Source organism: Mastigoproctus giganteus, chromosome 3 (assembly GCF_048544385.1).
Source record: "Mastigoproctus giganteus isolate SK-2022 chromosome 3, ASM4854438v1, whole genome shotgun sequence".
NCBI lineage: Eukaryota > Metazoa > Arthropoda > Arachnida > Uropygi > Thelyphonidae > Mastigoproctus > Mastigoproctus giganteus.
This window is the reverse complement of record NC_143577.1, coordinates 30,187,317-30,202,978: the sequence shown is the minus strand read 5'-3', so window position 1 is coordinate 30,202,978 and position 15,662 is coordinate 30,187,317. Positions and strand designations below refer to the sequence as shown.

The following is a 15,662-nucleotide window of genomic DNA, read 5'->3' as shown; positions in this document are numbered from 1 at the left end:
TTTGGTTTTTAGGAGCATTAGCAACTAAGGCCATATTGCTCCGGGATATGCGGTGGTCATTCCCTGACCTTTCCGCATTCTCCGTATTTGGTGGTGACGGGCTCGAACCCCGGTCTAATCAAGAAGCGTGTGCTATGCACTGCTGCTCCTTCCCACCTGGCTACGGAGGCGCCACAAACGTTTTGGGGAGGTAGGTAACATCTAAAGGAATGTGAATCGCATAGGAACCCATAACCGGAAACGTCACGGGAAAGTAGTAGCAGAGGTACAAGAAGCAGAAATGACACAAGACAGTAATTAGTGGCAAACATTTATTTGACATAATATTAACAATAGAGTACGAGATGGATGCATTTCATGATGTTACAACAGATGCTCGAAGGTTCCACCATGAGACACGATGCATGCCTGACACCGATGCAGCATGGATTGGCGGACACGATCTTTGACAGTAGCAGCAGCGCAGATGAGTCTCGCCACAAGATCCATTTCCGTCTCCACAGCCAATTCATACACGATAGATTTGAGGGGCCCCCCCCCACAGAAAGAAATAAAGGCTCGATAAATCAGGTGAGCATGGGGGCCAGGCAACGGGTCCACCCTGGCCAATCCATCAACGCCCAAAACGCCTGTTCAAATGGTCACAAACACACCTTCCATAATGGGCAGGTGCCCCGTCATGTTGAAACCAAATGTTGCGTCTCACATTTTCTGGAACATCGTCAAGTAACCCTGGTAGAACTTGTTCAAGAAAGATCCAATATTTAGTGGAGTTCATGCGGGATGGTAACAGGTATGGACCGACTAAGCAGTCACCGACCATACCTGCCCACACATTTATTGCGAAGCGATTTGTGCTGCATGGGGGCACACACTGTGTGGGCCCTCTGCTAATCCATACACTAGGTGCATGTCTGCCACCTCACAGTTCGTATATCGATGCGTGCTCTTTGTGTGGCGACTACTGCTTGAATGAGTAAACCAGAAATTTTCCCTCTCGCGAACTGATGAACAGCACCATGTACCGACTTCCAGTGACGTTTCCAGTTATGGGTTCCTATGCGATTCACATTCCTTTAGATGTTACCTACCTCCCCTAAACGTTTGTACCAATATTTTTGAGACACCCTGTATAACTATTTTAAATTTAATGAAAATTTTAAATAATTTCATTAATAATATTTATTTTCAGTTAGGTATAAAATAAACTTAACATTGTAGACTAATATTCAGTAATTAATAAAAATCTTGGAGAATGAGAATGTTGGCCAACAAAAAAAAAAAGGTTATCCATACATCTGGAGCTAAAGTTGTAGATTCTAATGGAAATTGAATCTCTGATTCCAAAAATACTAAAATTGTGTCCGTATCACAACTCCACTGAAAGATATACTGAAATTTTAGTAACTTCATGAATGACCAATTTCAAATGTTATACAGTATGCCACCTTAAAAATGAATCTTATTCAATTTAAAATACTTTAAGCAAACATGTAATGTACTACATATATCTAGTTTCCCTGAAATGTTTGTCACCAAAAGAGTTTTGCTTAAAATCCATTTTTCTTTCCATCTTAAGCAACCAGCAGTAATATCCCATCATGGCGGTATTTTGGTACCATTTTTCCATCATGGATATGTTCTGATGAAAGCATTCCCCTGACTCATAACTTACATCTTCCAAATTTTGAGGAAAAGAACTGAGATGGAATAAAGAAAATGAATTTTCAAAGACATTTAGTGGCAGCCCACATCTTTATAATATTGTATTAAAGTTGACACCAGAGGTTCATAATTATCTTCTTTGCTTCCAAAAAATTCTTGCAGAACTGCTCTAAATAACCACTAAGCTGCTAGTTTGGTATCATCCTGTAGCTTTGTTTCAGGTACACCATCTTTGAGGCCTAGTGAAAATTCTTTCTTTCCATTTTTCAACTGTTAAATTGAGAAATACTTCCCTTAGGTAGCAGGATCCACTTCCTTCTTTATTCAGGGACTGAACAAAATTCTTCATTGATCCAAGCTTTATTTCCAAAGATAGATGGCAGAAGAACCTTTTTTTTTTTGGTTCAATCAGTAAAACCATTATCTTACTTCTCCCTGGTAAAAGTAAAAATTCTCCCTGGTGTTGTGAAACTTTCCTACTGACCAGTGAGTAATCCAATTACCCTAAGATCACCACAGATAGCCTAAGCAAAGTCATGGTACTTTATCACACTTAGGATCTTGGACTTTCTTTCATATGTTTCTTTCAAACCAACAGCATGAAGTAGAGGAATTGATGGCGTCTCCGTAGCCGGGTGGGCAGGAGCAGCAGTGCATAGCATACACTTCTTGATTAGACCGGGGTTTGAGCCCGTGACCACCAAATACGGAGGATACGGAAAGGTTATGCGGTGGTCAGGGAACGACCACCGCATATCCCAGAACAATATGGCCTTAGTTGCTAATGCTCCTAAAAAAAAGAGGAATTGATGGGAATGCATTTCCACTCTGCAGCAAAACTGCTTTTAAACTTAATTTTCAGGCATCAGTAAATTTACACTCTTCATTAGGATTGTGTTCAGTGCATTCAGTCAGAAGACCACTAATATCTTTGCAGAAACATATACCATCTTCCATAAAGAAATATTTTGAAAACACTTAGTTTTTTGATATCTGTAATTTTAGTTTCTTCTTCAAGTAATTTCCACTGTTGTTGTTGTAGCCTAGAACCAAGGAATTCCACTTGCTCTAAATGTAGCTAAGTTTAAATCATGAGTTAAGTCATTCTGAGCTAATCATCCTCATCTCCAGCAAAGTTTAGTTATAAAGAATTTGTGAAAGGATAAAGGATGCCACTGATAAATTGTAATTGCTCTGACCTAATCCTTTATGCTTATTGTATTTATTCGCCAGATAAAATCAGTTAAATAAATATAATGAGCAGTTAGACACAGAATGAAAAAATGGATTTATACGTGAAATATCTGTGTTATCCTGATATTGTTGATATGTGAAATATCTTAGGGATTCGTTCATTCCTTCTGGATACCGAAGAGATGCCATCTTTTTGCTCCATACCTAAGGAGGTATGGAATGAAAGACAGCATTAAGAATCTCTATTGGCCTGTATAATAATGATAATATATACTAGGCAATAGCAAATTGATCATTCCTGCTGGGTTTTTTTTGAAAATTTTGAACTAATATAAATAAAAGCACTAATAATCTATGATAATTATAAATTGATTAATATTAATTTCCTTCTATATTAATGTTCTCAATGGCCATAAAATATTTTTCAGGTCTTTCGTGTTGTGTCAGAAACATTAATTACCCTCTCTGTTATTTCCTGTGGTGTGTCAGATATTATTATTGACCATTGTCATAGCCTAGTTCATGTGGAAGGTATGTATATATGATGTAGAAATCATCTGTTTCTACATGTATTTTTGATATTATTATTAAGTAATTTAATAAAGATGAATTCCCATTCTGTTCTTGTGCGTGTTTGTTACATTAGTATTTATTTATTTATTATTTTTTTTTTAACTTGAAGTAGGAAAGAGATTACATATAGTTACATCTATTATAGCAATTATATATTTAAGGAAAAAGATTACATATAGTTGCATCTATTATAGCAATTATATATTTAAGCTGTAAACAGATTTAAATGTCATTAGTCTAATCATTTCAGAAGACATCAAGTGGAAGTGATACAGTAAGATGAAGAAATGCAGTTATCTGGTAACTTTTGATAAGTTATCTAAAACCAGATAACTTATCAAAAGTTATCTGGTTTTATTGCTGTCTATTAATTATTCAGCCCTCAAAGTAAATCACTGTCAAAGGCATGACATAAACTCTTTCATTAGGGATAAAGTTTGAGTGATTACGAAATACATGCTATTGTTCCTGTTCTAGTAGTTTAGTTTCTGACTTCCTTGTATTCTACCTAACAATAATAGTAGTAGTAGCAGTAGTAGTAGCAGTGGCATGTGATGCAAGAAAGCAAGTGTATGAGCTTATGCAGCATCAGCCTAAAAAAAAAAAAAATCACACCATTCCCCCCCCCAAGTGCCTGTCCAGTTCCTCCTTAAATTTATTCAACCTATCAACTTCCACAACGACAGATGGAAGTTTGTTCCAGCAATTAACCACCCACTGGCTAAAGGCAAATTTCCGCACATCTATTCTACATCTGTCTTTTCTTAATTTGAATTTATGCCCCCTTAGGTTCGTAATCTGAACAAGTGGAAGGATCCCATCAGAATTCAGCGTGCTCAACCCATTCAAGGCCTTATATACCTCAATCAGATCACCGCGCAGGTGCCTAGTCTCCAGCCACTGCAATTTGCAGAATTTAAGCCTCTCTTGGTAAGAAGATCCCTTCATTCCCCTCACCAATCTTGTTGCCCTTCTCTGTACACGCTCAAGTAAATCTACATCCTTCCTAAAATGAGGCCTCCAGACCTGTACGCAGTACTCAAGGCGTGGCCTGACCATTGCCTTATACAGAGGGATAATCACCTCCTTTTCCCTGCTAGCAAAATTCCTATATATCATTGACAAAACCCCATGACCTGCCCTGGCAGCCTGTCTGCATTGCTCAGAAAACTTCATATCTGACTGCACAATTACTCCCAGGTCTTTTTCATTTTCTACCACCTTAAGTGTAGTACCACACAGTTGGTAAGTTTCTCTGGGGTTACTTCTACCCATATGCAGTACTTTGCATTTGTCAAGGTTAAACTTCAGTTGCCACTTCTTAGCCCATCTGTCCAAATTATCTAGATCCTGTTGCAGTAGCACACTGCCATTACTGTCATTAACAACCCTGCCAACTTTTGTATCATCTGCAAACTTCGACATTAAGCCTGATATACCTTCATCAATATCATTGATAAATATACAAAACAACAGTGGTCCCAACACCGAACCCTATGGGACTCCACTAATAACATTAGTCCAAGAAGAGCAGCACCCATTGATTACCACCCTCTGTCTTCTCCCACTTAACTATCCTTTTATCCATTGTAGCAACTTACCCTTAATACCATTCTGCTCCAATTTGCACAATAGTCTTCCATGCGCAACAGTGTCAAAACCTTTCCTGAAATCCAAATATATGATATCAAAATTATTTTTTGCATCCAGTTCCTTTGTAACCACATCATAATATCCTATCAAATTTGTCAGACAAGACTTTCCCTTAACAAACCCGTGCTGTGTCTGAATTATTGCTGCAGTCTTGTCTAGATGATCCTGCAATGCATTTTTAACCAGTGACTCCATTATTTTACCCGGAACAGAAGTTATACTAACTGGTCTGTAATTACTCGTGTCACCCTTCGATCCCCCCTTTGTGAATTGGGGATACATTTGCACATCTCCAGTCCGTGGGAACCTCCCCTGAGTCCAAGGACGCTCTCATAATTATGGCTAAGGGTTTGCTTAGTTGCTTTGCAGCCTCCTTTAATATAACTGGATAGATCCCATCCACCCCAGGTGCTTTTCTTATGTTTAACTTCAACAATTTCTCCTCCACTTTGCTTTCAGTTATTCCAAAATCATTAATGATTTTGGAATAACTGAAATAATGATTGGAACTGAGTGTTACAATTAGATATCGTTGATATACTCCACTGATTAATTATAATTCTTCATATTCATTATTTTTATTTGATTAATTTAATTAGCCATTTGATACATTTTGTCTTTTGTCATTTGAATGAGTCTTTATTCTAGTTGACACTCAGACTTCCACCCATATGCAACTAGTTCTTGGCTGTGAGTTATATCTCAAACCTTTTTCTAAGGTTTGTAAGTTATTAAGAAAATAACGATACAGCAAAATATTCAACACAAGTCAATAGGTTGCTCTATCTAGCAAACAGGTCTGCATGAATACACACTTTTAACATACTTGACAAATCTGTCAAATAAAGTAAAGTCATTACAGAGCTTCACTACCATGAGCTGTGTGAGAGCGTGCATTCCTCCCTCCAGCCTTTTTCTTTTTCTGGCTGATGCTGTATAAACTTGCTTTCTTGCATTATATGCCTCTATTAATGCTAATGTTAACAGAAATATGTTTCTAACGAAAATGTACTCCGACTAACAGAAATGTGTTTCTAAGTTGTCGTGTAAGGCAAAAATCTATTGTGGAAATAATTTTTCCAAAGAAAATATTTCAGTAAAGGTAGACTTTATTCAGGAGCAGTAAGTTATTATACAAAAATGGATGTCATTATTCTTGACCTGGATATAGACACACTTTTAGCCTATAACATAAATATTCACAATTAAAAACAACAGCTAGATTAAGTAAAAGCACTAATTAAGCACTTTTACTTAATCTAGATGTTCAGTTTTTAAATATGAATATTTCTTCTGTAAGCATTTCTTGCATATAGAGGGAGGAATGACATCCTGTATGAAAATAGTTGGTTTTCTTCTGCAATGTAGGAAAGACTTCTGTCTTTTCTTTTGCAAGCTTTAGTGTTCTAGTAGCTTATTTTTGTGAAAAATGGGCTTGCATCTATTTTTTAAAGGATGCAATTGATCTAGATTTAATGAATTTCACAAAATGATAACTCTTCTAAGCTGATTCTAAGTTAGAATAGATGTGTAGAAGTTTGCCTTTAGCCAGTGTTTGGTTGATTGCTGGAACAAGCTTCCATCTGTTGTTGTAGAAGTTGACAGCTTAAATAAATTCAAGGCAAACATTTGGATTGAATGGATGGGTGAAATGGGAAGGGATTTTTTTTTTTTTTTTGGCTGATGCTGTATAAGCTTGCTTTCTTGCATCATATGCCTCTACTAATGCTAATGATTCTTTTAAATTATGATATCTCATCCCATCAGTCTCAAACATTTCATCAGTGAAACACCTGTTTATATCAACATACTGGGACAATTCATTGAAATTGCCTTACAACATGAGCAAGCAGTGTCATTTGAAGAAACTTTCATCTTTTCTCTAAAAAACTAAAGTTTTTTAGTGTGCTAGTAATCCATTTTGTACAAAATGGATACAAATTGTGTTGCCTAGCTTCCATGAGTGAGCCGACCATGCTGCAAAGACTGCAGTAAAATTTCTCCATTGCCTATTCAGGATTTCATACACAGACCACAACAAGTTTATGGTAAAAAACCATAAACAAATTTGTCTGTTAGATCCATGCATTTTACAGGAAACCAGAGTTTACTTTGAGGTATTGTAACTGTCAGATACTTTTAAATAAAGCTTGGTTTTTTTTTTTTTTTTTTTTTTTGTCTATAACAATCTTGTTTCCGCTATATTTGAGCAACCCTCATATTATGTTGAAACCTGGGGGCAAAATTTGTTATCTTCACAGGCAAATAATGGAGTATCTCTCCATTATTTGCCTGTGATTCTCCATTATTATCACTAATATCATTTATTGATTTTAATGTTAATATCACTAGAAATTACATTTTCATTGTTGGCTATGCTGCCTTTTTTTGCATGCCTAAGATTTTGTATTGTATCTGCAGCCAACGTGAATGTGAAAACTAAACTTTATGTTTAGGCTTCAGTTTGATATGTCCAAGGGTTATCATTCGTTTAAATACAATTAAAATAAAATCAATTTATCAATTAAAAGAGCAAAAAAAAAAAAAAAAAAGAAAAGAAAAGCAGTTTACCAAATTGCTTTTTTGTTATCATTCATTTAATTGCTTTTTGGTTATCATATCAAATTTGAAGTTTTACTTTTCTAAATCTAAAATAATCCAAAATAAAACTGATGTAAAATATTCTGCAACTAAGGTAAAGTGAATTTTTTAATGAAAATATGAAATTTTAATTTTATTATGTTTCAGTTCAAGCTTGTCGTATACTCAAGAAAATCCTCTTGCACCATTGTCCATATTTAGTCAGATTAAGCATTACTCAGTGCCCAAAGTTGGACTTTACTTCTTTAGTATCTGAGGTTTTATCTTTGCCAAGTAGACGTGGGCGACTTGTTTTTTTAGAGCCCTGTAGTGGGGTAAGTTTTAAAAACTTCTGTTGATATCTAAAATTTATAATATTAGACAATGAATAGGACAGGTAAACTAGAGAACTTGAAATGAGAAATGGAATGAAATAAAATGAATATTGTAAGGTTGTGTGAAAAAAGATGGAAAGAGAAAGGGGACTTTAGAAGTGATGGGATAAAGGTTTTATATTCTGGTAGTAATGAGTGTAAGAGTGAAATAAGAGTGGTTTGAGTAAGTGGATATCTGAAAGTGTGGAAGAGGTGAAATACATTAGTGATAATCTTTTTTTAATGGGTTCAGAGATGCACAACAAGATAAATCAGGGACGCAAAAAGGCACTCATACCAAGAAAGACTTCAGTTCTGTAAATTGCCATGCCCTGAAAATAGCACTCGCAAGGAGACGTGACTGAAGTGTTTAATGCTTTAAATGGATTGAGTAAGCTAAATGCTGATGGCATCTTTACCCTTTCTTAGAGGTGCCTCCATAGCCAGGTGGGCAGGAGCAGCAGTGCGTATCACACGCTTCTTGATTAGACCAGGGTTCGAGCCCGTGACCATCACATATCCCCGGAGCAATATGGCCTTAGTTGCTAATGCTCCTAAAAAAAAACTAAATAACAAAATAACCTTTCTTAGACAATGCACATAAGGGGACATAAATTTAAACTGAAAAAGTACGGTTGTCAAATATATCTGCAAACACTTCTTTCCGCTAGAAAGCAAATTTTTGTACATCAGATTTATTGACCCTCAAAACAAACTTCTGTCCATTATGTAAACATGTAGTTCAAGTAAATTTAAAGAAGGAATAGATAAATTATTAGAGGGGATGGACAGATGGTATGGTGGTGTTTTTTTTTTTTTTGCCAATGCTGTATAAGTTTGCTTTCTTGCATCATTTGTCAATACTAATACTAATACAGGAACTCCACGACTTACATAATACTCGACTTTATGTAAGTTTTTGCTGGCAGATGCAAACTGAAAGACATATGGAAATGTATTTTGCATCTGTAGGGATAAATGGAAGTATTGTGAAAAAGCATAATGTGAACCCAAAAACAATTTTTTTTTTTTTTTTTTTGTAATTCGTTCCAAGTCTTTGGAAATTTAAAATTTCACTATACAATATTACTAAGCTATTTATCTCTGTAAAAGGTCATTTTTATAATGGAAATTGTACTACACTTTCATTGTTATTGTATGTTCCATTATAAGAATCAATTTTGAATGCCTTTGTGATGTTTTTCTAAAACACATTTCTGGAAGTCACTGCCATAAAATAATAAAAACAATTTGCACTCTCCGGTTTATTGGGCTTTTCTGTTAGCACAATCTATTATAAGCGGGTAGTAAACTCGATCTTATTGTATTTGCGATAATACTGATAACTGCAATTGTGTGGGTTTTTACATTATGGTGAAATGAGTTCCCCTTCACTGAAATCTTCAATCATATAAAAAACAAATTTTCAGAAACTTCTCTTCATTCCTATTTACTTATTACAATGGTGAAGGGAAAGGGACCAATGGAAAGTGCAAGTTGCTGGCAGTATAGCAAACAAAACAAAATTGTTTTAAAAAATGAAGATGATTAATTAAGTACGAAACAGGACAAAGTTTGTCATCTATTGCATGGAATTAGGTCTCGCTGCTTCAATAGTGAATACTATTTTAAGGGACAGTGTGCGTATAAAAGAACATGTTAAGGATCAACGCATTTTAGATCAACAGTGATCACAAAATAGCATTCAGGTGCTATATCGAAGATGGAAAAGCTGTTAATAATATAGATGGAAAATCAGATTCAGAAGCGAGTGCCCCTGAGTCTAATGATCATTCAAGCAAAAGCAGCAAGTATTTATGAAGATATTAAGGATAAGTACGGCAAACCCCAAGCCAAGTTCATGGCAAGCAGCATTTAGTTTAATAGGTTCCAGCATCGCTCTGGTTTGCACAACATTAAAATATGCGATGAAGTCGCCAGTGCCGATTCTGCAGCTGCAGGGAAATTTTGTGATGTACTGGAAAAAATTATTGATGAAGGTAGCTATTCAATGCAGCAAATTTTTAACGTTGATGAGACTGCTCTGTATTGTAAAAAAATGCCGGATCAAACATACATTGCCAAAGAGAGAAAGACAATGCCAGGTTTCAAAGTTTCAAAAGATAGGGCCATGCTCTTGCTTGGGGCTAATGCAGCAGGAGATTACAGATTAAAACCACTGCTTGTGTACCATTCTGGAAATCCTTGTGCATTTCCAGTCGAACCAGAGAGCATGGAAAACAATATTTCTCTTTGAGGATTGATTTAAATTCTGCTTCATTCCTGAGATTGAAAAATATTGTAAAGACAATGACATTCCTTTCAAGATTTTGCTTCTATTATATAATGCTCCTGACATCCTATACATCTAGATGATTTCATTTTGAACGTGAGATTCATATTTCTACCACCAAACATGACTTCACTCATCTAACCTATGGATCAGGGTGTTATTTCGAATTTAAAAGCATACTATTTACGCACAGCATTTGATCAGGCATTGTCTGCAGTAGATGGTGAGAAACATTTTACGTTAAGAGACTTTTGGAATCTTACAATATTTGCATGCCATCTTAAACGTTAATAAGGCCTGGGCAGAAATTACTAAAAGTTGTTTGAATGGCACATGGAAGAAAATATGCCCATGGCACGTAAAAGACTTTGAAGAATTTGGAAAAGATGAATCATATGAAGAGGTTACAGATAAGATTGTAAAGGTTGCAGAGCTACTTCAGTTTGAAGGAATTAATAGAGGAAGAAGAGAAGGAATTATCTAACAAAGAACTTATTGACTTGCAGGCAGTGATAGTAAAAGAAGAAAATGCCGACGAAGCTCAAGATGAACCAAATGAGGAGCTGAGACACTTCATCACAAGAGAGATGGCAATGGCATTTCGTGAAATTGCATCGGCAATGGCGAGGATTGAGAAGATGGATCCTGACAGCAAACGATTCTTGAAAGTTAACAGAAGAGTGAATGATATGCTTGCTTGCTACAAAGAAATCTACAATGAAAAGAAAAAAGCTACCATCCAGTCATCCATTAATATGTTCTTTCGTAAGGTTGAGTGGCCGACCTCTTCTAAATCTTCACAGCCCTCAACCTCCGCAGCAGCGTACTTATCAGCTGAAGACATCGATTCTGGCAAAGTTGCTCAAGAGGTAAAACTTACTGACGTTATGCCTGTCTCCTCTCTTTTTTTAAAATTTTATAATTTTTAAATTTTTTAAATTGCACGCTTTTGTAATTTTTCCTGCGCATGAGATATTGAATAAATACAATAAATAATTCTATTTACATGTTCGTCGAACATTTCTTTTTTGATTCAATCAATTCAGTGAGCATAGTTGCGAGTGCTGCACAAGCATGAGAGAAATTCCAACTTAGAATTCCACGGAACGCAACCCTTACATAATTCAGGGAGTGGCTGTATACTATAGCAATATTATGGAAGCAGGCCTTGTCAGTATCATCACAACAACAACACTCCATCTCATGTAGCAAGGATTATACAGGACTAGTTTATGAGCAGCTGTAAACCTTGACTAGTAAGCCGGTCTCAGGTGAAACTGCAGAATTCTTAACATTCTTAATATTCCTGGTGTTTTTTTTTTTTTTTTTGTAATCACACTTTCATCTGCATTATACCTTTTACAGAGATGTTGATACACACAGACTTTCTTGCTGCTGTAACTGTTTTATGGTGCATTTGACTACTTCAATCATAGTGCACCAATTTGTATGGTATGTTATGTTATTTCTTGTGATCTTTATTTTATATTGTATTATGTCTGAACTTTTGTATGTCTGTACTTTTGGAGCCCCACTTCCTTTATCTGACAACTGCAGCCCCAGTTGAAGAGGCTTTTAAGAATTCCTCCAGTCACCAACACAATTTGAACCGAAACATTTCAAATGAGTGACAAGTGGTGAATCTTATAATGTTAGAGAGGAGACACAGGCATACTTTTTACTCCTGTGTCAGGGCATACAAGTATAAATCTTGTAACTCTGCCTATGCCTCTGCAATACATTAGAATAAGTAAGGTCAGAATTTATAGACTTTCAGTGCGGGATTATGGTTAGATGCTACATCAGTAACTTTTCTGTGGTATTTGATGTTATTTTATTCAAAGATGGTAAGACTATGGTACAGTGCTTCTACAATCATATTTTCCCTTCAATTTTCTATATATAATATAATTTCCTATAATTTTCAAATATAAATTTTAATCTTAATTAAAATATATAATAAATATACACTGAGTGATCACTGAATTATGACCACCCCCTATGAAAACTGAATGCGGCCCGTTGACCACGTGAGGTATGAGAGTGCAGAGTTAGTTGACCTATGTAGCATAGATAAGGTGTCAGTGGTTCAGTAGGTAGTAAAATTCCGAGCATGATGGGTAAAAGGTAGGATTTATCAGACTTTGATAAAGGACAGATTGTCGGTGCTCAACGAGCTGGTGCCTTGATTTCCCAAACGGCTGAATTGGTGGGGCGTTCGAGAGCCGCTGTAGTTAAAGTGTACCAGGACTGGCATCAAAATGGTTAAGCCACAACCCGACGGCAAAACTTCAAAGGTCAGTAAAAGATTGATGTTAGAAGTGAGTGCCGGATCCAACAACTTGTACAAGCAAACAGGTGCAGCACTGTTGAAGAGTTGACTACCCAATACAACACGGGCCAATCAGGAACAATATCTGGCATGACCATGCGTCACAAGCTTGCACATATGGGCTATACCAGCAGACAACCCCTACGGCATCCTCTCCTAACCAAGGTTCATTGGCATAAAAGACTCGCCTGGTGCAAAGAGCATGCAAGTTGGACATTAGAAGACTGGAAGGTGTGCTGGTCGGATGAGTCATGTTATTTACTCCACACCATGGATGGTCATGTACTGATTTGGCATCTGCATTACACACAGCTTGGTTGGCCATACTTCCCAAATGCTTCCAACATCTTGTTGAATCAGTGCCACATTGGATAGCTGCTGTACTGAAGGCAAAAGGAGGACCCACGAAGTATTAGGTAGGTGGTCATACTTCAGTGATCACTCAGTGTATATACATTTTAATCTTAATTAATTGGCACAGTATAATTGTAATTAATACAGTAGCATATTTGCCTATTGCATGATTTTTTAAAAAGTATTTGCTTATTAGATGACATTTGTTTGGCCTCTGTTTCAATCAAATATATTTGTTTGACACAGAGGCCAAATATATGTATTTTTTTCTATATATTTGTATACTGAGTAATTGTGCACTCTTATATGAAGTTCTCTGAGCAGTGCAGACAGGCTGCCAGGAGAACTCATGGGGTTTCATCAATGATATAAAGGAATTTTGCTAACCGGGATGAGGAGAGGTGATTATCCCATTATATAAGGCAATGGTCAGGCCAAATCTTGAGTAGTGCATACAGGTCTGGAGGATTCATTTTGGGAAGGACGTAGATCTGCTGGAACTGGTGCAGAGAAGTGCAATGAGATTGGTGAGGGGAACAAAAGGATGGTCTTCCAAGAAAGGCTTAACCTCTGTGAATTGCAGCATTTTGACACTAGGCACTGTAAAGTGATCTCACTGAGGTGTTTAAGGCTTCAAATGGCTTGAGCAAACTCAATGCTGATGGGATTCTTCCTCTTGGTCAGACTATGCACATGAGGGTGCATAAATTCAAATTGAGGAAGGATGGTGGCATGGCAAAATAGATGTGTGGAAGTGTGCTTTTAACCAAGGTAGTTGATTGTTGGAATAAGCTTCAATCTGTTGTTGGAAGTGGACAAATTCAAGGAAGAACTAGACAGTGTTGGAAGGGTCGAATAGATGAAATGGAAATTCTTTTTTTGACTGATGCTGTGTAAGCTTGCTTTCTTGCATCATTTGTCAATATTAATATTAATACTGCTTTTGTACAATGGTTTGCCTTGTTTTTATTTGTAATGCTGGTAAATACACTGGCAATGCTTCAACAAAAAAAGGTCTGCATGGCCTTACAAACTTGTTTAGTGGATTATAAAGAGGATAGTTCTTGTCTTACTCATGAGCTGCAGACAACATCATCATGGAGCAGGTACAAGATACCATCAGAACATCTGTCAGTATGTCAACCATCCCTAAAGTGCTGCATTGTAAAACAGCACTTGGAGTGGTGTCATTCCTAATGTACATGAGCTCCAGAATGACAGATTTTATGTGGCAACAGATAAAATTTTGGCAGAAGGCTAATTTTGCAGTGTGACATTTCATTCTGATGGATACGTTTGGGCATGGAGATTGCCTGGCAGAGAACTTTCTATTGGATTGTGTAGTCTTGACCATGAAATTTGAAGGAGGCAGTCTGGTCTGATGGTATAGATTGTTTCAGCTGGTTTGCACTTGATTCATTGGTAGTAGTACTACTGCAATAGTGAAGTTTGTAACTTTCTTGGACATTTTGAATAGTTATGTGCTACCTGCACTGTGGAATCAGTATTAGACAATACTCCATATCATACAGTGAGGGTCATACAGGGCCAGTTTGTGGGTAATGGCATCAAAATGTTGGACTGCCTGGCCTGCAGTCTGGACCTCAACTCCATTAGACTTCAGTGTAATGGGGATTGAGGTTCAGTATTTGATAAATTGGGGTGCTAAATTAAACCAAATGGCTTTCTTCCAAATGGGTTCCGATGGCTGCTTTTCAAGAAGAATGAGGTGAGTTACAGGAAACCTTCTGAAAGTGTGTAGAAAGTATACCCAGGAAGGTTGAAGCAGTCATTCAGGCAAAAGATGGCCTTACTGTATATTAGTTTTTTGGATTAGAATCCTTTTTACAACTACCTGTGTTTGTCTGACTACTTTTGATCATATAATGTATAGCACTGTGGTGGCAAAATAAATAAAATAAATTCAGAATGTGTAATGAATTTATTTTACATTTGCTGAGGTGGAGTTTTGTAAACAAGGAAATCCTCTAAATGTTAATGTTTTTAATAAGTGCACTTAATTTAATTTTAACATTTGAGCTAATTAAATTTAATTAAACTTAACTTTTTAAAGTAAATAAATTAAATTTTAAACTATACTTTTAGCATTTGCCAAATATTTAAGCACTCGGTTTCCTTTTGCAGAGGTATGATTCTCTAGAAATGGAAAAGGTTGTGTTAAGAAATGCTGAACCCAACCATGATGTGTTCTTGTTACATGACCACAGTTCTGATCGGGATGACAGAGGAATTTATAGAGAAAAAGTACTTAGTTGGCTTCGGTTTTTCAGCCGAAAGTGTAGAATTCCCATGTAAGTAATTGAAATATAACGTTAGAAAGCTTTTCATTTTATGCTTGTAATTAAGAGAATTCCAGATTTCAAGAAAGAAATTCACTCATTCATTGCCAATTTTTTTAAAGCTTGTGTGTTTGCATGCATGAACACACGTGCGTGCACACACACACCCACATCCATACACAGGGCCTAAATTACATGTACAGGGCGCCTCATAATTCTTGGGGACCATTGGGACCCGAACACCATATGTTCAATATGTGCACTGTTTGCATGAAGACAATGCAAACCTTTTTACCACTCCAAGAGAACAGCATTATTTGTTTGAGGTGTGATCTCACTGCATG

At 36.5% G+C, this 15,662-nt stretch overlaps 1 protein-coding gene across 2 annotated transcripts in view; it reads left to right on the top strand.

Annotated features, from left to right (window-relative positions):
- The window catches only part of LOC150087838 (F-box only protein 38-like), a 146,961-nt gene that overhangs the window by 95,103 nt on the left and 36,196 nt on the right, over positions 1–15,662 (top strand). For both annotated transcript variants that reach the window (XM_090369226.1, XM_090369225.1), the window contains exons 8-10: positions 3,288–3,390; positions 7,834–8,000; positions 15,164–15,330. In XM_090369226.1, the coding sequence (XP_090225352.1) occupies positions 3,288–3,390; positions 7,834–8,000; positions 15,164–15,330 (437 nt within the window). The remainder of the gene's footprint in view (positions 1–3,287; positions 3,391–7,833; positions 8,001–15,163; positions 15,331–15,662) is intronic.